This window comes from Peromyscus eremicus, chromosome X, assembly GCF_949786415.1.
Source record: "Peromyscus eremicus chromosome X, PerEre_H2_v1, whole genome shotgun sequence".
Classification (NCBI taxonomy): Eukaryota; Metazoa; Chordata; class Mammalia; order Rodentia; family Cricetidae; genus Peromyscus; species Peromyscus eremicus.
The window spans coordinates 7,465,069-7,489,175 of NC_081439.1; the positions used below are offsets into that span (position 1 = coordinate 7,465,069).

Here is a 24,107-nt window from a genome sequence, read left to right on the forward strand (position 1 = left end):
CCTTCTCCTTAAAAATCACTTACACCTGGAGAAACAGAGTGCAAGACTTCTATAGTTACTCTAAAATTACCTCTCTGCCTCCCCACCAGTATGTATGACTGCTCAAAGGATATAAATAGAATCGTGTTTAAATTCCTTTAAGAATTTTTTTCATTAAAAAACTGATGCAGAAACATAAAGGATTTTGCAGAAGAAGCATGTGGGTGTTCCTGGGCTTTAGAGTTTTCGATTCTGAGGGATATCAGCAACATATTTTAGTTTCCGCTATCTAAGTTTACGAATTGGTGTGCCCTCTTGTTATTGTGGTACGTGCACATACTTTTGTGAATTATAAGCCTTGCCTGGATCTGAACAGCAAAGGAACTGGCTTCAAACTGCACTCAAGCCACGTGGTATCACATCTTTAACACAAAGTACGTATTTGACTTGAATTTGGAAAGTGGCCGTTCTTCGGAACTCATTTTGGATTATAGAAAGAATTGTTTAATCAAACAGAAGCATTTACATGTGCAGGTCTGCCATTTTTCGGAATAGCCAAATCTCTAAGTTGCTGCTGCTGCTGCTGCCTGTCAGTCAGCTGCCATTAGAAGAGCTCTAAGAATGCAGCAGTGTTGCCCTTTAAGAATATATGTCAACTTTTTACCAAATAAAATCATAAATCATTCAAAGATCATCTCTAATGGAATGATATCCCAAGTATCTAAGTAAGAAAAATTGTGCGAGAAAATTGTTCATAACGGTGTTTCCAATGTGAATCTAGGCTCCCAAAGAATGCCTTTTGAACGTTAACATGTAACGCTTTTAAGACGGTAAAAAGCCATAGAGCTATTGAAATTTTCAAAATCAGAACGGTTGCAGTGATGCAGTTGAAAAGGACAAGCGTTCTTTTGCGCTCAGGGGTTTTTGTAATAGGCTGTTTGAACCGCAGTGGCTTTTGTGTTGAAGATGCTGAGTTGTTTCTTAAGAACACATTTTCTCTGCTTCAACTTACCTGCTTTCTTCAGCTTGCTGCTAAATGGCCTGGGTTTGATTTTTTTTTTAATAACTCAACACTTCTGAGAAATGTAATAATGTATATGATCTCTTTACAACTTAAATCTAGTTCATTTTTAACCCTATTGTAACAGAAACACACAAATTACTTTGTACTCTTGACAAGTAAATGAAAATTTTTTCTCCTGGGTTGGCTTTATTCTACAGGACTTGCCGTCAACCACCCAACCAAAAGGACGACAGGTGAATAGATATCCTCTATAGAAACTTCTCTAAACTGAGCTAATAGTCGATCCTTTATTAACCCTTTCCATCCCATAATGTCTGCATTTTGGACCATAACATTTGAGCATTGAAAGCTTGTACCATTTCATTTTAACACATTATACATGACTAATTCTCTATAGAGATTTTTTTCCTCACACCTCTGTAGCTGTGATGGTTATTGTAATTTCAACCTGATCATTTTTTGCTGACAGTAGGGAGTTTGGCCTCAGAGAGTCTCACCTGCCTCTGGTGTATCAAGAATTCATAGAATTCTAAATATAACTTGAAGTCATGCCCTAACAAACATTTTAAGGGACTTTTCTAAAATTGGAAGCTAACTAAAAATTAAATTGGTATTTGCCTGTGTATGTCTAAAATCTGTCTGATGACAAAGAGCATCAGTGCCGGGCCTTCATCCCGATATGCCCGTGCCAGTTTAGAAATGATAAGTGCTGTGTAGCATCGGCAGGCACCTTGCAAACAGCCAGCACTTCTAAAGTGTGGGGTTTAGGTACAAACGTGTTCATTTTAAGGGCCAGATTGCTAAAATAGAAATATCACACAATAGTTCCAAAGCCTTCAGGTTGGTTTTACAGTGACTTAAATGTGACTATTCAAACTTAATATCAAGAGATAGAATTGTGGGGATTTTTTCCTGAAATGTAATGCTAAAAAAAGTAAACCTGATTTTAAGTTAAGAACTGTATAAATTAATAATTGGTAGAATATGCCCACGGTTTAGTCTCAGGACTGCATAACTCAGGCAACCTTAGATATAGTACCTTACTTTAAAGCACTTAGAATTCCAGCCATTCATAAATCGCTGCTGTATTATACCTTGTCTGCTATTATGTCTCCTAAATTCACACACCATAAAGCTCAGGGCCTTAAACCATGCATGCTTTGATGTTCTGTACTGATTTCAAGTGTTACATTGGCAAAGCAAGGGTTCGGATTCATCTTTATTTTTCCAGAAGAGTAAAACATGAATACAAAGCCAGAATTCCTCTAAGAAATGAAGTTGTATTTTGAACTTCTTAATATTGTTTGAGATACATATAGCTTTGTCTGCAGTGCATAGACACACTGCCAGTTGTTATGAAAGCACCCAACAGCAAGACACCAACCCAGACTTCTTGCTACTTTAAGATAAAAACCTACCCTGAGTGTTAGTCTGCCTGCCTTAAAGGCTGCCTCATGGTCGTGACAACATATCCATACCATCACCATAACCATAGCAAGTTTTAAAATTGGTGAGCATACTGCTCTATAATTCTACATGTATCCTATCACTAAAAGCAGAATTTATTCAACAAGTATTTTAAGTGTTCCTTCTAAATAGAAACAGCAAAGTTGAAGCTGTGATCATTAGATGTGGCACCCTGTTTCTTGTGTCCTATTTCCATACATCGTTTCAGCTTTCACCATCTGATGTCCTATTCGTGTTGTAAATGTTGATGTGTGGTTATTAGATCAGTGCTCACTGTTTTCCTTCACATCACTGTGGCCTCCTTTCTTACAAACTCCTGTTTTATAGATCTATGTAAGAGCACAATTCGAATATGATCCAGCCAAGGATGACCTCATTCCCTGCAAAGAGGCTGGCATCCGATTCCGAGTTGGTGACATCATTCAGATTATTAGTAAGGATGACCACAACTGGTGGCAGGGTAAACTGGAGAACTCCAAAAATGGAACTGCAGGTCTCATTCCTTCTCCTGAACTTCAGGAATGGTATGGTTTTTGTTGTTTTATGATGAAACAGTGCCCTCCCTTCCAGTTCTCAATTTCATATTTTGTATTATAAAACCTGCTTGATAAATTCTTTGCTTTGCTAACTATACAAAATCCAATTGTCAAAGATCAGAGATCAGATCCAAAAATCAGTTGTCAAAGAATTCTCAGTCCCCAGCTTGTAGTTGAATACTGGTTCCAGTTAGATCTGCGCATGTGTAAGGAAAGAAGGGTCTAGAAACAAGCGAGGGACTGGCCTCAGATCACTTGGGCAGAGCCCTCACTCCTACAAACTGTTCAGGTCTTTTTAGACTGGCATTTTCTTCCAGATGTCCCTCCTCCTGTCCCTTTCTTTCTTTCATGACCATCTCACAACACCAGGAAAAGATCTCCAAGTACCATGACTCAGTGTCACTCAGGGTATTTAACCTGTTCCACTGTTGGGAGAAAGGACAATCAGAAGCTTTGTTCTTTGCCTTACCATCCTTTAAGAATGGTTTTTCTAGGTTTTAAGAGTGGTTTTTCTAGCTCAGAAGTAGATGCTTACCTGGCATGCCCTGGATTCCATCCACAGAACAAGAGACAGAGGGGGAAGTTGACCTGTTCTGTTAGAAGGCTTAAGTTGTGAAACGGGCTGAAGTCAGACAGGCATTTAGACCCTGCTTTTAACTGAGAGAAGAGGGGATGTGTATCATCTATTAAATGTCCATAATCTTACCGTCTTAATTATTTGGCCAATATCTACCAGAAATCTAGTACCAAAAAAGATAATTTAATGTCTGGGTTTTGTTTTGTGTAACAAAACATAACTTGCCAAAAACTGGAATTCTGCCACCCCCTAACCTGTACCCCCCAAAAATACTTGAACTTAGTTAGAAGTAATCAAAAATATTTCTGCTTTTTCACCAGTCTTTCTCACTATTTAAGAGTTTTCTTGGTTAATCTTTTGGCTTGATTGCCTCTTTCACCTATCTCATGTTTCCCAAAACTATTCTTAAATTTAGAATGTTGGAGTGGATGAGGACTTCAGGTGCTACCATGTTCCACATGGAGAGCTGGGGGCCCAAACAGAGAAGCAGCAGCCTGCTCTCTGGCTTGTCTTTAAGTCTGATTGTCTGCAGACAGTTTAGCATAAGCAGGAGGAAAACCATTTCTAAGTCTTCTTGATGCTGCTGCTGTGAATGATACATATCATAAAATGTCTTCTAGAGAGCTGCCATATATTATGAGCATTTATTCAGAATAATCATGTGTGCGCTGGGAATGTAGTAGCTCACGTGGTGAAGCCCTGGGTTTGATTCCCAGCACCGAGTAAACCAGATGTGGTGGTGCAGGCCTGTAATCCAGCACTTGGGAGGCTTAGATGGGATGATCAGAAGCTCAAAGTCATCTTTAGTTACATAGAGTTTGAGGACATCCTGGGATACAGGAGAATGTATTGGAAACAAATTTTAAGGAAAGAAAAACAGTAATTATGTAGATCCCAAGCTTCCTCCTACTTAGAGCAGCTATATAAATCATGAGCTCTTAGTCCTCTGCAGGAATCTGGAGAAGCCACAGTGGAAAAAGATGGTTCGCTTCTTGGCTCTGCTGAGGTCTAGGCTCTTCAGATCAATCTTCTTGCTTCAAAGGAAAAAAAAAAGCTGCAGACAGTGAAAGGGTTTTTGTTTTGTTTTGTTTTGTTTTGTTTTGTTTTAGTGAGCTTGAAAGCACTAAATAGCTCAAAGGGTACCAGGGAACTCAGCAGCCAGTTCTTCTATGAGATCCTTTCATCAGAGCCATAAGCAAAATCTTAGAGTACCAAGTGCCTCATCTTACCAAGAAGGAAGGCATTTGCTATTATGCCAGAGAACCAAGAGTAAGACCTAAGGCTTAACAAAGATGGAGAATCTGTCAGGAACCCTTCCTCACAATGTGAAAAACAATTCAGTCAGTCAGGTATTCTGGTACCCATCTGAATCCCTATTTAGCTATTGTGAGCTAAAGAGAAAAATTTCCAGGAGTTCAAGCCTAACCTAATTTACATAGTGAGGTCCAGGTCAGTCTGGGCTACAGAAACCTTCTTTCAAAATTGAAAATAAAAGCTTAGACTCTCCTGAAACCACAGGATAAATAACTGGTTTCTAATTTATTAAAACAAGACTGGATATGTAGCTCAGTGGTAGAATGCTTGCCTAGCATGTACAAGGCCTTAGAGGGAGTTTTGAACCAGGAGTAGTGGTTCATGCTTGAAATCCTGGAATTTGGGAAGGAGGAGGCAAGAGGATCAATTCAAAGCTAGCCTCATTTCCATAGTGACTTTGATGCCTTGTTTTTAAGAACAAGGAAAAAATGGCATGGTGGGGCACATTTGCAATCCCAGCACTTAGAGGTGCAGGCAAGAGCATCAGGAGTTCAAAATTATCCTTCAAAGACTCTGAGGCCACCTGAGATACACGAGAACCTGTCTCAAACAAAATAAAATAAAATTTATTAAGGCATTAAAGAAGACAAACAAGCCAGGCAGTGGTGGTGCGTGCCTTTAATCCCAGCACTCGGGAGGCAGAGCCAGGCTGATCTCTGTGAGTTCGAGGCCAGCCTGGTCTACAGAGCGAGATCCAGAACAGGCACCAAAACTACACAGAGAAACCCTCTCTGGAAAAAAACAAAGACAAAAAAAGGAGACAGAACAAACATTGTATTCATGGACTATAAAACTCAATATTGTAAAGATGTCTATCCCTCCTGCATTAATTGTACCAATGCAATCTCAATCAAAATTCCAAGTTTTGAAATTGACACACTAACTTTAAAGTTTACATGGAGAGGTTAAAGAGATGACTGCATGAGTAATTAAGAGGACTAGCTATGCAGTCGTGACTCCCAGAGTTCAGATCTCAGGACCCACATAGCAAACCAGGTGTAACCCTAGCTCCTAGGAAAGTAAATACAGGAGGAACACTGAGACTTGCTGATTTCCAGCCTAGCTGAGAAAACATGAGCATCAGGTTCAGGGAGAGACTCTGCCTCAAAGGACTAGGTGGAGAGTGACAAGGAGGACACCCAACACCCAACTCATTCATACATACATACATTCATGCATACATAAATTATCTTTAAAGTTTGCCTGGAAATGCACAAGTTCAGGGATAGCCAGGATATCTTGAACAAGGACCAAGATCTTACTCAATCAAATACCAAAAGCCACAAAGGTATAGTAATTCAGAGATGCTCAGATAGACCAACTAAAGAGACCATATCCTGAAGAACTCCCATACCAAAATAGGTACTTGCTATGTAACAAATAGCATTGCACAGCAGTGAGGAATGGTCTTACTTTTTTTCAGTATATCCTGCTAGGACAGTTGAGTATCCATAAAGGAAACAAAAGAGACTGGACCCCTACTTCACATGATAACCAAAAATCATTTCTAATATAATGAAATATGAAAGAGAAAAACTATAAACTTTCCGAATTTCTATGCAATGTGTCAGAAAGATTACCTGAGCTGATACATGGAAAATTCCTAGAAACATGCCTAACACTAAATACTAAGCACTCAAAACAGGCCTGTCTTGATCCTGAATCTCATAAGCACATGGTGAAACTTCTGACCCTTATTATCAGTTAATGTGGGCTCAAGGAACACAAAGCAATTTTAATATGAGCCTGTAGTTTTAAAGCATTTCTAGGAAATTTGTCATGAAAGCCAAAGAACAGCCTTTATGTTGGTGATTTCAAGGACTGAGGAGGATATTCTTGCTGTTTATGTAGCTTTCAAATGACTTGTTCTCTTCTCAGCATAAAACTAGGCATTAACTTTGTTGGATTCTTTTCTTTCTTTCTTCCTTTCTTTGTACTAGGCGAGTAGCTTGCATTGCCATGGAGAAGACCAAACAAGAGCAGCAGGCCAGCTGTACTTGGTTTGGCAAGAAAAAGAAGCAGTACAAAGATAAATATTTGGCAAAGCACAATGCAGGTAGGAAAAGCATGTCTGTTTCTGAGACCGAGTCCAACAGCTCCAAGACCTAAGCAAATACACCATTTACGTTTGGTCTTCAGAGTTCTTGTTCCAGAACGTTGTATCCTATGAGACCTTGACCAACTTGCAGATGCCTTAAGAACCCCTGCCTTCTACCAGTTACTTGGCAGAGCTCTACTTTATAGGATGAAGGTGCTGTTTGGAGGTAGTATCCTCTATGATGAGAGGAAGTCGACATTGAGAAACAAATGCTCAGGGGTGTGTTGAGTCCCTAGGGTTCTCTCCTCTCTGGCTGAGATTGGCCTTGAGAGGAGGACCGTCCCTCCCAGTTCCTCTTGGCTCTTGGATCTTAAGGACAAAGGTGCACAGAAGGACTTGGCTGCAGTGGGTTCTGTAGCTGCTTTGAACGGCACAGGTGACATGGATACTAACTTGAGATAGTCAGCTTCTGTGACTGTTGCCTGCCCTCATTGTACTTTAATGAAGTTCTTAAAAAACACAAGGACATTACCTAGGCCCTCATTACCTTCCCTTCCCTTTGTCTGTGTGGAAGCTGGGGTTCAATTAAATCACAGGGTTCACTGTTGTGTGAAAAACCAAAATGCATACCAAGAAAGTATGATCTGTTATTGCACTTGAATTCCCAGAAGACTCGTAGGATGTCATTTAAGCTGAAAGAAAATATGTGGTAGTATATTAAATTTCAGTGACTTCTCAATGTGACTCCTTTTATAATGGACTGTTCCTGAGAAATTAAAGGTTGGCAGTAGATTAGTTCCCAAATTTTCAGAAATAACTCCAAAATATCAACCATATGGTCAAAACAGTCAAATGACTGCAGTCATTCATGCACAATTCAGTGTACTTCTGAGAAATCTAGAATGCAGCTTTCTTTGTGCAGTGTTCTAGCATGCATCAACATTCACCAGGAAAATTATTTATGACTTCTGAATTCTTATTTCTCAATCAGAAATTAAATGTAAGCATTTATGAAATGCTGTGTATACAGAATGGATGTGAATGCCCACGTGGGTTAAGTTGAAATGGCTCAATTAGATGAGGGCTCTTTCCCTTCCCACCAGTTACACTGTGTGCAATCCTATTCCCAATTCAAAGTATCATTTTTTCTTTCCCATGGACTCCCACAGTGCAGTAGCCTCACAATGGCGTGTGTGTTGCTTTCATAAAGGGAATAGTATCCCTTTATGCAGAGTATCTAAACAGACTCTAGCAACCACTATGTTCAAGTAGCACTGTCTGAAAAAGTGCACAGCATGAACAGAAGCTAGCTCTTCCTGAGACATCAGCACTTCTTGCTGTCTCCTTAGTTACCTCCTCTCTGCTTCCATCAGTCTAACACGATCGAGCCAGCTCACAAGGAGATTAGTTAAATTGAAATCACATTAGTTAAATACAAAAAAAATTAATCAGCTGGGGATGGAGCTCAGTAGTGACATGCTTGACTAGCATGTGAAAGGCCCTGGGTTCCAGCCCCAGCATGAATGAAAGAGGAAATTATCTAGCTCACCTTGTCATTTGTATAGTGTTAAATGATACTGATGACACTCAATTTAAACCTAGGAAAGCAAAGAAATAGCTGGGTAAATCTGCTAATATGTCATTAGTTTTATATTCTACTAGCTGGAAGGCATGTAGACATCAGTATTCAATTTGCCAATATTCTATGAGGATAATTAAGTGAATTGATCAGAAAACGTGACTTCTCCAACTGTTGACAAAGACTTAGTCAAATCATTTGTTGAAGAATTTTGCTGGAGAAGCAGCATCCAATCTGACAGTGGTTCTCATTTTGTGTGGTTCATGTTTTCTTTCTTGAGCACTGGGGCATCGCTGTGCTTCTTCCATCATGCCCATTTGGATTCCCAGTAGGCAGTGTCCACTATTCCTGCAAATGGGACTATCAACCGAATCGACGGCCTGAGACAGGGTCATTAGCCCACCCAGAGGAAGTGTATGACTTGCTCACTTAGCTCACTGATGCCTTCAAACCAGGCAAGCAGGTTAGCCAGTCAAGGCAGTCCTTAACTGTACACCTCAGTGGATTCGTCACTCAGTCTGGCAACAGGTACCCTTGTGGGAAATCTGAGTAATCTTTCAGTGCTCCATGTCTCGGGCTGTAGCTCTCTGAGAAACACTGCCTATCCAGGTTGAATCCTTGACTTAGACAATGGGATACAATTGTTTTCTTCTCCATCCTTTGGCCTGACATCCCCTATCCCAAACCATGTGCCAAAGTTCTCATAAACTCAGATTGAGGAAAAGTAACCTTAACTACACAGGGGACAGAGGAACACCACTTTTTGTTGCCCTTAGTATTCTCCTAACCATTGGCCTCTTCTAGGCAGCCGAGCAGTCCTAGTCATGCTTGAGGGATTGTCCTACCTGTCCATGTTTATCTGCCTGAGCAGCTTGGAAGGAAGGTGCTTGCATAGCCACTTAAGTTTCTTTCTAAACCTCTGCGCTTCTGCTTAGCTGTGAGTCTCTAGTCTGAACATTGCTGTCAGGGTTCCTTCCCCTGCAGAGTCATGAGTTCTCATTAATTTCTCTCTTAGGAGGAGGTGACCAGCTTTTATCCTGACCTGTCTGCAATATACTTGCCTAACTAAGCCTAGTATTCCTTTCTGTCACCATCTCTTCAGGGTTCCTCTACTTTATCAACGAACGTTTCCATCTTGTTTCTCCTAAGGTCCAGAACCCTTTGCTTAGCACCCCAGAGATGAGGCTGTCAGGAGACAGCTGTCTGCTTTGGCTAGACTGAGGTTGCCTCCTAAATTACTCTATTGCCCATGTAAAGAGTTACGTAAAATACTGTTGGCCTCCATTTAGGTAAGGCAGTTGCTGTGAAAACATGGAAATAGTGTATTCTTTGATACCAACAACTAGCCAGATACTCACAAATCAAACTGTATTTCTCAAGGATTTCTTTCAGAAACTGGCCATAAAATACAGCACACTCTGTTCTTCCTATGTTGTGCAATGATTCAAAATAAGGTGATGGGTTTTGTTACCCGTCCAAAGCCTTTGAAAATTCATCATACATTGATGACAAGCCCTAAATTTTTTCATCAAAGTTGGAAATTATTTGTATCTTCAAGTAGAATAAAGGATAGACTTTGTCAACAGCACCAAGAATGGCAATAATAACATTAAAATCTATTATTTCTGTCACCAGGAAAATCCACATGTCTAGTTAAAGCAGAATTCTGCTCAAACTATGCAGCCTACATCTTACATAATACAGTGGCATAAATAAATTTTATTCATACACAATATTTAAATAATTTTATGATACCACATTTGAAAATCAGGTTATATAACATAAAACTTTGGGTTTTAGACATCTCTTGGCAAAATAGTGAATGCAGCCTCACTAAGTCACTTCCTTTATTAGGGTCTATGGGTTGCTGATATCCCTTTTGGATGAACATTTCATTCCCTAGTACCCCCCCATACCCATAAACCCCTGCTGTTTTGACTGGTTGCCTTCATTCAACCACATTAGCTGTGTGGCCACTACAGACATACAGTATCCTCTCTGAACCAGTGCCACTAGTTGGAATTCATTCTTAACTGGAGTTAGGTTGGGGGTTTGTTTGTTGTTTTGGTTGGTTGGTTGGTTGGTTGGTTGTTTTTCAGTATTTGAAGCTACTTGAAAGACAGAGGCAAAGATTCAGTGTTAACAGCTTGCTTTTTTTTTTTTTTCAAATAGTTGCTTAAATACTTAAGTGCCTGAAATGTGAAGTAGCTTACCAGGAAATCAGAGAAATATAAACAAAGTATGCCAGGAAATATTTCTGGATTCTTGGGAATGAATTGGATTGTGGTATGTGTAGTATTTACACCAAATTCTGCAAACTCATGAGACCTTTTGGCCACATGCATCTGATGCAAACAGCATTGTCATCCTGCTAGAACTGTGCTCTAGATGCACTGAGCTTCCTAAGCCAAGACTTCAAGAAGTCACTTTTAGGGGGCTGGAGAGATGGCTCAGTGGTTAAGAGCTGACTGCTCTTCCAGAGGACCCGGGTTCAATTCCTAGCACCCACATGGCACAAATGTCTGTAACTATAGGATCTGACACCCTCACACAGACTTATATGCAGGCAAAACACCTTTTTTAAAAAGTCACTTTTAATTCAAGTTATTGATTTAAACTTTTTTACAAATTAGAAAGTCTGTATTCATTTTTTTTAATGTGAGACATCAGAACAGTGGTATTTAATGTCCTGCTTATGTGGGTACATATGCACTTAAGAGGATTTCTGGAGTAGCGTTCATAGTTGTGTTTAAATTATGCTTAATACTACAAACTAGTAATTAGCTTTTTTAAACTATCCTGAAGAAAAGTGGCCTATAACCTCACTGACATTGGCTTTTTTTTAATAACAAAAGTAGGGCTGGAGGTGTAGCTTGGTGATAGGGCATTTTATTAGCATGTGCAAGGCAAGACTCTGAGTTTGATCCCCAGAATCACAAAATATGATAATAACAAACTAATAGTCACACATAGCTAGAAATTGCAGATGGTACAGAAATGCACAAAGTGAAAAGTGAAAGGCCCCTATATTTATTCTCTCTAAAAAGAGTTTCTTATCATTCCCACATAAAATTTCTATACACATGCTAGCACATAAAATCCACTGGCTTTTATATAAGGGTATGATTGAATTTGTATTAAAATGAGTTTGTTTCTTAATGTGGTTTATTTACCTTGTGTTTAAAATATTGCATGATAAAGTTTATTTTGTGCCTATTGTACTTTTATTTTACTAATCTATGAGAAGTCATATTTCAATGACCCTGTACATTTTTCATGCTGTCTCACTCCCAATGGCCTCTGTGCATGTAAGTAACCTGATGAATGACTATGCCTGTGTTTGTGATGATTTCATTTTTAAGTCCTTTTTCTTTAATCAGCAAGCAATTTCAACCCTTTCAAAGTTCAGTCTTTAAGTGTTCTTCTAATATCCCTTGTATCTCTTGTTTTCAAATATCCTGTTTTGCTTTGCTTTGCAACCCTATGGCTACATGGCAATTTAATTTAGACCAGAGTAACCTCTTCATGCTACTCATTCATGGCTAAGATTCTAATGTTTAACCTATCTGTTCATTTGTTTGTAGTATGTTGGTTGTTAATCCCTAACTCGTGTACTTTTAGAAAACGACAAAGGCATAGATAATCAAGACTCAAGTTAGGGCTCTATAGAGGTAGAGGGATGTGTCTTACTTCCAGAAAACTTTTCAGAAAAATCATCTTTGCTCTTTCATGAAGCACTTGATGGTTTGTATAGCTTAAAACACATCAATTTGCCGATGCACTTCTTCCCATAAGCACACTTTTCGTTGATGGAAATATTATTCAAGGCAGTAGGTACAGAAAGCAATGCCATAAGCACCCTGCTTTTATTTCTGCAGTTCTCATCACTCCATTACCACTGTAGCACAGCAAACTAGCTCTCCCACGGGGAGTCTCGTGTTCATTTTAATTCTGTGACCATGCCATTCTGCAGACATTTCCCCAGTATAAGCTATTGCTACAGAATATGGTCTAAAGATTTTTTTTACTCAACTTTTGTAGAATCAAGTTTTCAAAAGAAAGCAAATGCACAAAGACCAATTAATATGCACTAACCTTTATTTTATATATTGTATTTCTTTCTCTATATATTTTGAGAATGATGCTTTTCATTCATTTATGTATTTGTGATCTATTACATTCCATGGTATCTTATTTTGCATCATAAGGTTCTTTGCTACTGTGCAGATCACAAATGTTAAGGACTGAGCTGATTCTCAAGATAATTTGGCCATATTATTTCAGGGAGCAGAAGCTCTCTGCATGATTCAACCATGGGGTCCATTTCACTGAATTATTCACCCCCTCTGAAATCCTTGGAGAACTCAATATTTTAAGAGGAAACTTCACTGTGTACTTGATATTAGTTGGGTATGACCATGGGTGGGTAGTTTACAGGAAACACGGATCTCTGACTTCAGCCTTCTCATGAGAATTTTCAAACATGTGTGAGAATCAGACCCTTTCAATAGCAATGATCATTCACTGTGATAACTTCCCCTATTGCTTGAAATTGTTCTCATCATAGTGTTGTTGAGAAGCACGTTTCTAAAATATATTTTTAAGGTATTTCTCTGTCTATAATAATTAAAGAACTGCCCTTTCTCAAAGGTTTCTAAGCTCAGACTCTCCATGATTCTTTCCATCCTGTCCATGCTGATTTATCACATAGCTTCCCATATAATTAATGGCTGACATGGTTTCTGGGCCAGGAATGCATGTTTCCCTGCTTAAAACCCATGCCTTCCCAAGACCTAAGTTACAGGAAAATTTGTGAAATCTTCAATTAAAAGCTTATAAAAATCCTTCCAGAACCTGGCTTTGAACATGCCGCCTTCATCAATTCTTAAGAAGTAATAAAAGCAATAACATTAGATAAAAACTGGGTGACCATGCATTTCTCAGCCATCTCTGGAAGTGCTGGCCCTCACTCACTTAGCTTCACTTGCACCCATGATCCACTTGTGTTGGTTGCTGCCCAAAGACTCTTTCTTTTTAATATGTGAAAATATGAACAGCATGTGGTTCTGAGTGAATCCAAATGATTTGTTGGAATACTGCATGAAAAACAAATGAGGTAGCCTTTAGAATTGGTCTTTCATGCATGGACTCATCATTTCTTTGGTTCTTTCTGGTTCTCAAGTGCATTTTCATGGGCTTAAAAAGTAAACTTTCTCCCATAATGGCACTTTGAATTAAATCACATGTAAGCTACATTTCATAAGCAGGATTCATGGTGTTATTATAACAGTTTTTCCAATAAAATTATAATTTACCTACATGAGATGTCCATTCCATAAACTTACCTTTCTTCTAAATCTTTGCATTTTAGTGTTTGATCAATTAGACCTTGTCACATATGAAGAAGTAGTCAAACTGCCAGCATTCAAAAGGAAAACACTAGTCTTATTAGGTAAGTTTAGCTGTGTCAGTGGCTTGCTGATTCTCACCTCCAAAATATTTTACAAATATTATTACTAGTTGTTAATTTTGCCATTCTTTTCAAAAATTGCGTAGGTGCACATGGTGTTGGGAGAAGACACATAAAAAACACCCTCATCACAAAGCACCCAGACCGGTTTGCGTATCCTATTCCACGTAAGCAATGGATCAATCTGAATTCTTTTTACCCTATCATGTTCTTATCATTGTAATATGCATATTTGTCTAATTATATAAATAACTGTGTACTATGGGAAATTTGTAAAATCCAAAATAAGAACACTGAAGAAAATAAGGTAATTTCAAGCTCATTCTCCAAATAATAAGCACCATGAATGTTTGTTGTGACCCCTTCTGGGCTTCTCTTAATGTAAACATGTGCACAGTGGGGTAGAGCATTAGTCTTATCCATGTTGTTTGTAACCTGATGTTTCCAACAGTATGTCAGAAACATTATCTAGATGAATGATTCTTTTAAAACATAAGCTTTAATTGTTTGATAATTTTCTCTGATACAACCATGTTTCCGTCAATCATCATCTACATCATTGGCTTCTTAACACTTTTAAAACCCAGTCAATGAACTATCTGTTGTTTAGTATAAGGAGTTCAAATCTGTAATATTTTTCAATCACCCTTACTTGTCTAGTTCATACTGTCAACCTCTTGCCCTCTTTCATTCCCTCAACTGTGAAGTGAAGTAATCCCATGGTTGTAAAGGGGTGTAAGAGGATGTGTGTGGCCAGGCGGTGGTGGCGCACGCCTTTAATCCCAGCACTCGGGAGGCAGAGGCAGGCGGATCTCTGTGAGTTCGAGGCCAGCCTGGGCTACCAAGTGAGTCCCAGGAAAGGCGCAAAGCTACACAGAGAAACCCTGTCTCGGGGGGGAAAAAAAAAAAAGAGGATGTGTGTGAAGCAGATGGTGGCTAAGTCATAGCTATCAGACCCATCATTGGATTGTTCATAGCATTATTCTAAAGGTTAACATTTCAATTCCAAACACTATCCAGAAGTTAAGTCTTTGTTCAGGGTGGGCAGAGAATGAATGACTCTAGAGCTACAGGAGAGGACATCCCTATAATCCAGCACAAAAGAGGCAGAGACAGCAGAACCCCTGCAGGTGCGAGGCCAGCCAGGGCTACATTTCAAGATCATGCCTCCCAAAAACTCAGAACCAAACAAGAGCAACAGAAGAAAATGTCAAGACTGGTTCCTTCCTGCTGAGTGTTCAGAAGCCTTCCTGAAGCAAGGTCACTGTACACTTCCGAGCCAGGGGCCTTCAGAATTCATGAATTAGCACAAGAAAAGCTCACTGGGTATTGCAATTGGTGCTGCTGCAATTTTCTAGTCAAACATTTTGAAATGTGCTTTCAGTTCTCACACCTGTATCATGAGGACATTACATTTAGGTAATGTTTAGTTTCATCTTGATCACATAGCAGTTGAACTTCCCAGAATAATGTCTGGTTAAGTAGCTTAGTTTTTTGTTAGTTTGGTTTGGTTTGGTTCAGTTTGTTTTGTTTTATTTTGTTTTGTTTTGTTTTGTTTTGTTTTGTTTTGTTTTGAGACAGGGTCTCTCTGTGTAACAGCCTTGGCTGTCCTGGAACTCGCTTTGTAGATTAGGCTGGCCTTAAACTCACAGAGATCCTCCTGCTTCTGCCTCCAGAGTGCTGGGATTAAAGGCATGTGCCACCGCTATCCAGCTAAGTAACTTAGTTTTAAAGCTTACCTTTGATGACATCAACCATGTCTAGTCTCTTAAATATTTGGATGTACATGTACTGTACATTACCTGATGTCATATATAATATTCCCTGAGATAACTGAAGATGAGGTATGCCAACTTCAGCTTTTGATGTAACTAGAGAAAGCATCCTCTTTAAGTTGACTTTGGCCCGTGTTTTCAGCAAAGAGTAACATAAATTTGTCTTTATCAAGGAAGGGAGGAAGCAATACCGAAGGGAGGAAGTTGAAAGTTGAGAGAACAAAAGCAGGGAGAAAAGACAAAAAGTGTGTGTTTGTGTCCAGTCGTGTTACACTTTTGCTGAAAAAAAGCAAAAGGAACAAAGTGATTTGGGGCTCACAGTTCAGAGATGTCAGTCCATGGGTGGCTGGCTTGCTCCATTGCTGGGGGTCTGTGATGAGACAGAATACCGTGACGGCAAGAGCTTAGAGCGGAGCAAAACCCCTCACGGCAGCTAGGAAGACAGAGAGAAGCCAGGATGGCTACAGGTTCGAGTCCAGCGAGAGCGACATACCAAGAACCAGGCTAGCCAGGGCTACAAAATAAAACCTTGTCTCAAAAATGAAAAACAAATCCCTGAAGGACCATTTGGCCTATAAACCGGTTCACCTTTTGATGTAGTTCTTCTATACTAATCAGAGCCACACCTCTTTAAGGCCATTATGTTTTCAGTGTGGTATGCCTTTTACTCTATTCCAACCAACATTCTCATTTGTGAAGTGGTATGGACTAACACTGTCTAGAAGTTTCAGTATCTGAACTGTCCAATAGAGTAGTCCTTTGTGGCTCTTCAGCCATTGAAATGTGGCTAGTAAGATGAAGAAACTGAGCCATTTCACTCATTCATTTAACTGTAAATAGCCACATGTAGTTATACATTCTTTCATTCTTTCTTCCTTCTGCATGGGACCCAAGTAAGCTAAGGGATACTGAGTTATGTTAATCTTTCGTCACCCTATTAGTTATTTTTCTGTCATTGTGATAAAATACTATTACCAGGGTAAATTAGAGAAAAAAGTTCGTTTTGTCTTACAGTTCCAGGGGAGTGAGAGTCCATCATAGCAGGGCAGACACAGCAACAGGAGCAAGAAGCTGAAAGATCACATTTCCAGCCTCAGACACAAAGCAGAGAGAGCAAACTCTCAAATTCTGTCCCAAGTGACATATTTCCTCTAGCAAGGCTCAAACTCCCCAAACAGTGCCACCTGACTCTATCAGGGCCATTTTTCATTCCAAAAACATCACAGTCACTTCATGTCTTTTCTCCCAGGGCAGTGTGGAATACATCTCACAACACTGAAATATTTACCAAACAACAAACCAACCAAAGAAATCTGATCTGCTGCTGTACACAGATAAATACGGTTTTTAAATTGATTCTTCACATTACTGGAGATGGACACAGAGGATATGAGACACTCTAAAGAATCACCAGCTTTTTTTTTTCCTTTTGAGACAAGGTCTCTTGTATCCCAGGCTGACCTTGGATTTGTAATCCTTCTGTTGCCACCTCTGAAGTGATGGGATTGCAACTCTGTGCTATCATACCTGGTTTAATCAGCTTTTCAGAAACAATTGAGGAGCTAAGTTTACAGCTCAGTGGTAGAGTGCTTGCCTAATATACAGAGAGGCCTGGATCTTAGAGCGCGCGCGTGCACACACACACACACACACACACACACACACACACACACACACACAGAGTGATTGAGTTGAGTAAGTCCATTGGGAGTATAATTTAAACCTCTCATGAATGGAACTTTACAGATACAACCAGACCTCCAAAGAAAGATGAAGAAAATGGCAAGAATTACTACTTTGTATCTCATGACCAAATGATGCAAGACATCTCAAATAATGAGTACTTGGAGTACGGCAGCCACGAGGATGCAATGTACGGGACAAAACTGGAGACCATTCGGAAAATCCATGAGCAGGGGCTGATTGCAATACTGGACGTGGAGCCTCAGGTAATGTCCAAGCCACCCTGAACCCACTCCATCTTGCCTGCATGCTGATAAGCTCAGATTCTAAAATACAAAATGCCACCAGAAAGTTTTGGGTCGCGGAAATAATTTTCTAAGCCACGGGAAAATTTCAGTTCTCAAGACTGCCTGAGTCAACAGTCTAGGATATAAACTGATCAGTCACTGAACTCAGCGCACACAGCATGCATTTAAAAAGCACATTGTTCTCTTCTGCCGCTTATAATCAGAAGCTCAATGAAGTACCCATTTGGGTCTATGCCTACCAGAAATCCTACACTTGCCCAACCTCAGGATGAGGCTCTGACAGTTTGTTATCACAGCAGCCCACCCCTGATCTCCTGGTACAGTCCATGCTGGACCAGTAGAGCATCTGCCAATATCTTCCATTGACCATTTGTGAGAAACTGATCCTGAGGTCTGGATGTGAAACAGCCGTAGCTTAATGCAATTAATTGTGAGTGCTTTCACCCAGGGTTAGGCGAAGCAGGGATTAGGGGCCCAGGCAGCTCTCAGCCTCTGCTGTTTCCTTTCCTGAGGAGAGAAGTGAAGAACTTAGAGAGGACTCAAAAAGGAGCTAGTACAAAGATGATTGATTTAATGATTTGTAACCAAGTCTTCTGTGGGAAGCAATAGCAATGATGGAGCTTGAGAAAGATAAAGCTGAAGACTTCATATAGGGATTGACATCATTGTAGCTCAGCGGTAAGGTGAGCACATGCTTAGCATGCACAAGGAAAACAGAAATGCTGACGAGCTAACTTTTCATGTCTGAGCATAAGCCAAGTAGAAGGGGGTCTTAAAGCACAAGGAAAGGGACTTGGGAATGATAGACATCAGAGGAAGTTACAGGACAGGCTGGTGGGGACTCTTAGGACTCAGATGTGCCATTTTTAGATGGATCTATACCCCTCGCCTGTCATCACTTAGACTAGAATCGGGTATACCACCTGCTGAGATATGGAGAAATGCCCCTGGTGGAGCAGGTTCTGCTTCAGCAGGAGGAGGCTTATATACTTGTCCCAGGCAGGGAAAATCTCTGTTGAGAGGTCACTGCATGAGACTTGGTCTCATAGCCGTCCCTAAATCATTAGATTTACAGTCTGTGTGAGCTGGGCCTTGATGGCTCAGTTTCTAACCCATGGCCACTAGCTTTATCCATTTCCATTATAGCACCAAGTTGGGTTCTTGAACTCAGAACTTTGGAAATCACAATAGGATCTGGTTAGGGGCTAGGGAGGAGTACAATAATAGGGTAAACACTAGTTTACTTAAAGGTTAACTTGGACCTATATAGAACTAAATATGATGATGTGTAACGCAGATTGATCTTTGTTTAACTACTAATCCCTCCTTACTAGGGATTGGAAAAATCTTCTGGCCAGGGGTGGCTAGAGGCAAAGTCTCAATCCTGGTCCTGGTCTTCGACATCCTCTCCTTGGGTTCCACACTGGTCTTCACCTGAACGTCGTTTTCTGCTGGTAGTAATGTCTCTAGCAGTATGCTGGCTGCAGGGCTCCTCAGATCCCTCTGCATTACCTCAGGCCACTTCCAAGGGCTTTCTGCCTTCCCTGCTGCTGCTGCTGCTGCCACCGCCGCCGCCACCACCACCACCACCGCTGCCGCCGCTGCTGCTCCACTCATAGCACCCAGCTCTCCCTGTCCCTTGCCCTTGCACAGCCATGCACTGCTCTGCACTGCTGAGCGGGAGACCCATCTCTCAGCCTCATCAGGACGTCCACAGCAGATCCTTTCTCCATTGCACTTGGCCCGGCACCTCCTCCTGCCGGGCACACTGGCCCCTGCTGCCCTGACTGCTGGATGAGCTCATCTGCACTCCTCTCTTGCTTCCTGTTTCCCCTCCTCTCACAACTGTGATCTCTCAGTTCCACTGGCCCCTGAGGGCAGGCCCTAAGCATCCTGGCCTCTGCTTTAGATGGCCCAGGACCATCCGGCCCCTGTGTGGACTGGTTGACCACTCTGGTCCCAGGCTCTCCTGCCCAGTCTAGACTCCTAGCTGGATGCTATGTATGGCAGTACAATCTGGGATACCTGTGGAGTCCATACTAACAGGGTTCCCCTGGGCCTCCCTGCCCTCAGCCCATTCTCTTCGGGGCTGGACCCTCATCCTACGTTCAGGATGGCTGTGGCCATGAATGACTTACTTTCAGGCAGGGCCTTGTTCTTAAAATGTTTTCCTCCATGCCCCTCTCCCACCCCAGCTGTTTAGATTAAGGCCTCCACTGTATCTCAGACAGTCTGATTCAACACACTTGTACAAAGCACTAATATGCCAGGCTATGTGCCAAGAGCTGAGAATGCAGTTAAGGAGACAAGCTGGTGAGGATGAAATTCCCTCCTGCATGTGCCCCAGAAACTCTCCAAAAGAGGGAAAGTGCCTTGTGGCTTTTCTTGTTTAATCTGCTCAATATCTACTGCAGCTGAAACCACTTCTCCCATAGGTGGCCCACTGTAAGACCACCTAACACTGATAGGTGGCCCACTGTGTGACCACCTAACCCTGGTGCTCAGCTCCTTTAGGACATGTCTAATGCTTTGTGCCATCTTAATTTATTTCAGACAATTAAGGCTCAATTTAAGCACCACTACTAAATGATAAGATGTGGTGGTCCAACTTCAACCTAGAGGGCCCTGGCAGTGATACTAGGCTAGAAAAAAAATAAATAAACCAGTATCCTGGCTGCTTTCAAAATAGCAAGAGTTTATATTCCTATATTGCCAGTTCTGGGGACCTCAAGGAACTCTATCAATATCTACCACCATAGATGAAGAAAACAGGCTTAATGTAATTGTGATCAACCAAGCTCTTCCAGCCACAGTGAGCTTTGAACTGTGTTGGGTTTTTTTTTACTTTTCTATGGCAAATCCCAACCTTTTGTGCCATCGTAGGCAAGGCGACCTTGGGCGCCCTCTAGATCTCCCACCTTATGCATAATACTACAGTTTAACCTTCATTTTTTTTCTTTCAACATCTAGAAAAGTCTGTAGGGTAATGAAACCTAAAATAAATAGTATAAAGCTCTTTTCTCATGGAAATAAAACTTGAGGAACTAATCTATACCAATAAACAGAAAGTGTAGAATAACAACTAGTAGGTGATTGGGACTTAATATAATGGTTCTTACTTAATATAATGGTTCTTAACTTGAACTGTATTCTGATTTACCAATCAGAAGCACTACAAAGTTAATACTAGTTGCTGGGAGCAGCTGTGCCTGCCTGTAATGCCAGCACTCAGGAGGCTAAGGCAGGCGGATGATAAAGTAAAGGGCAGCCTGGACTATATAGCCAGATTCTATGTCCAGCACTCAGGAGGCTAAGGTAGGCGGATGATAAAGTCAAGGGCAGCCTGGACTATATAGCCAGATTCTATGTCCAAAACAGTAGCAGATGGTTTGTAGCTTTGCCTTTGCCCAAAGAGAGAAAAGTTGTCATCCAAAGATAAATTTCAAACTTAGTAGAAACCTGAACTTTAAGAGTCAGGGCCAGTGGCCTAGCTCATTGGTAGGGGCACTGCTTAGCATGCAGGAAGATCCTAGGTTCCATCCTCAGTACCAAAACATAAACAAGAGCCAGAGATCATTCTGTTCTCTGCTTATCACTGTGCTCTTCCTGAAGCCCTTGCATTTGTGTACAAGAATAACTGAGCTGCTTGCCCTGTATACTTCGGAACTTGGCAAACTACATTAGTCTAATGAGACCTACATCTTAGGTCCTTGGGTCAAATGAGTTCTTCTTCCTTGGCAAGATAACCTGAGATTAATTCTTGGCCATACATAGATGAACTATAAAAATGAATTTACCTCCATAAATTACCTCTCATAAGTGAATGGTACTTTTTAAATCTAGTACAAATCTAGTGATTATTTTAATCCAGTATGTTTCCAGTGCTTTTTCTAGAGTGTGGATTTTCTCTCTGACTGTCTCTCTCTCCCTCCCCTTCTTTCTTTTCTCCCTCCACTCCCTCCTCTCCTTTTCTCCCTCCCTCCCTCCCTTCCTTCCTTCCCTCCCCTCCTCCCTTTCAGAAAGATAGATTTACTTGTGACTATTAACAAATTTGTGTCTCACCTTAAATCAGAGCTTTGGAGTTCATCTTTAACTCTGATATTAGCCACCTGAGGGAGGGGACTCCTTATGAGCAGTCCCATTTTCTGTCCCTGAAGTGACTCAGAACTTCAGCCAAGAGCCTGGACCTACAATGGCTCCTGCTTGAAAACCCTAACTAGAGCAGGCTCTGAGGAGAGAGATTGTCAGAAACAAAGGAGGAGGTGTGTGGTGATGATGCTGAGACTGAATCCCAATGAGATGAGAAAATCGTGCTTGGGATGTGAGGCACAGTGGAATTTTGGAAAACGCGATAATATAGGATAGAAATAGAAAAACATGAGAAAGACAGGGGAACAAATATGCTAACCACAGGAACTACTGTAGTTACTATGATAAGCATTAATTTGGTTCTAAACTTTCTGTCAGCTGCAGGGTGGGGGAGGGACCTAGAGCTGATTTTTAGGCACAAGAAACCTCTGGAAATGTGGTGAACATGACCTTCCTTGGGGCTTTCGTGTAGTTAAGAGTTTGATGGTCTTCCTTATTTACCGCCGTAGACGTAGGGCAGCCCACAGTGCATGTATGGCTAGTCCACTGGGAGCTAAACTGCTGCTTTCCAAGGACCGAGTTTGTTTGTGCAGTAGATGATGGCAGACTAGACTCGAAAGCACTCACAGGTTTGGTTGTATAGCAGGGTGGGTGACTAAGAAGAAAAGCGTCTCCCACCTGGGGTACCGTTGTTGTCCTCTGTGAGTTCCATTCAGCATCCAGGTGTGTGCACTTCCATCTGGCACTCAGAGGCACCTCGGGGAGAAAAGCAAGTAGGATGTTTCCACATCTTAGTTGAGAGAGAGAGAGAGAGAGAGAGAGAGAGAGAGAGAGAGAGAGAGAGAGAGAGAGAGAGAGTGTGTGTGTGTGTCCGTCCAGTGGAAATGATGAGAAAGCCTTATAGCCTGTCTGATGTTTTCCCTTGCTGCCAGGGCATAGGAAGGAAGAAACAAAGACCCAAGATAATAGTGACAAAGTGGACATTTGTAAGGGAGGACCCCGGTTAGGCTTACTTGAATCATGTGTTCAGTCACAACAGGTGAGCAAAGAAATGGGCAGCTACCTCTATCAAGAGTGAACATGGGCAGGCTTGGAAAGCATTCTTAGCAGGGGACTCTGAACATGTGTCTCGACCAATAAAGAGATTTGGACAGATAAGACAGTGAACCAGGTTCCCCTCACCTACCCAAAGACCATATGTGACCAAAATCTAGAACTAGTGAAATTGATGGGTATTTCAGGAATACACAGCAGGGCCTCCGAGCCCAATGGTAAACTTTCCAAAGAAACTGCCAGTGTGGTATCAGCAGCGCGAGAGGATCCGGAGCTCAAGGTCCAGCTCAGCTGATAGAGTGCATGCCGAGCATGCATGAAACCCTAGATTCAACCCTCACCACTGCATACAACTGGGCATGTCTATAGTCCTAGCACTTGGGAGACGGAGGCAGGAGAATTAGAAGTTGGAAGTCATTCTTGCCTATGTGAAATCATGTTTAAAAAAAAAAAAAACTTTCCAGAAACTGGGTTCTGAAGGATTATTCAGCCAAACAGAAAGGACAATGGGAAAGGATGGGAGGCCAGGTAGAGGAAGCAGAAAGAGTTGGGCCTTTTCTAGGACTGAAAGTTGTTCAATAAGCCAGATCCACCCAGCGGATGGAGCAGAGCTAGGCAGAAGAAGTTAAACGGGGACCCAGCCTCTCTGCTAAAGGAGCATGTGTTTTCCCTGCAAGCAGAGGGGCTGTTGAAGGGTTAGGAGGGGAAGATGGAGTCTGTGTTTCAGAAAGATCATCTAGCAGTGGGTTGGAATATGGATTTCAAAGCCCCAAAACTAGAGGCAGGGAATCAGTGTAAGGACTAGCACTCTAAATCAGGCTAAGGATGGAGCAGAAGAAATAGGGGAAAGCAAACAGAAGTCAAGGTCATTTACGAAACAAAATACATAGGTGACAAAATAGACGTTTGGTTCTCGTGTAAAGAGCAGCAAGCAGTCTGACGTGGTGGTGTACACATGTAACCCAGTCAATGCAGAAGGAGTGCCCGTTGGAGGCCAGCCTGTGCTAAGACCCTGTCTCGGGCACGAAAACTAAAATAGAGACTCCTGATGCCTATGAGTCACTCGCATGTCGGTCATGTGTGGATTAGGTACCTGCGTGTGGTCAGCTCTGTACTGGGATGGGCATTGATTACCTCTCAGAGTATCATGGCCTCCCAGGGGAGGAACAGAAACAGTGAGCCTTCACAGAGTTGCTGCACACCTCTGTAAACAAG

At 41.4% G+C, this 24,107-nt stretch overlaps 1 protein-coding gene across 3 annotated transcripts in view; it reads left to right on the top strand.

Annotated features, from left to right (window-relative positions):
• Nucleotides 1–24,107, top strand: part of Cask (calcium/calmodulin dependent serine protein kinase) — a 338,698-nt gene that overhangs the window by 308,844 nt on the left and 5,747 nt on the right. For 2 of the 3 annotated variants that reach the window (XM_059249986.1, XM_059249988.1), the window contains 6 exons: nt 1,201–1,236; nt 2,798–2,994; nt 6,838–6,953; nt 13,886–13,966; nt 14,071–14,151; nt 17,506–17,708. In XM_059249986.1, the coding sequence (XP_059105969.1) occupies nt 1,201–1,236; nt 2,798–2,994; nt 6,838–6,953; nt 13,886–13,966; nt 14,071–14,151; nt 17,506–17,708 (714 nt within the window). The remainder of the gene's footprint in view (nt 1–1,200; nt 1,237–2,797; nt 2,995–6,837; nt 6,954–13,885; nt 13,967–14,070; nt 14,152–17,505; nt 17,709–24,107) is intronic. The other variant, XM_059249987.1, reaches the window with a different exon arrangement.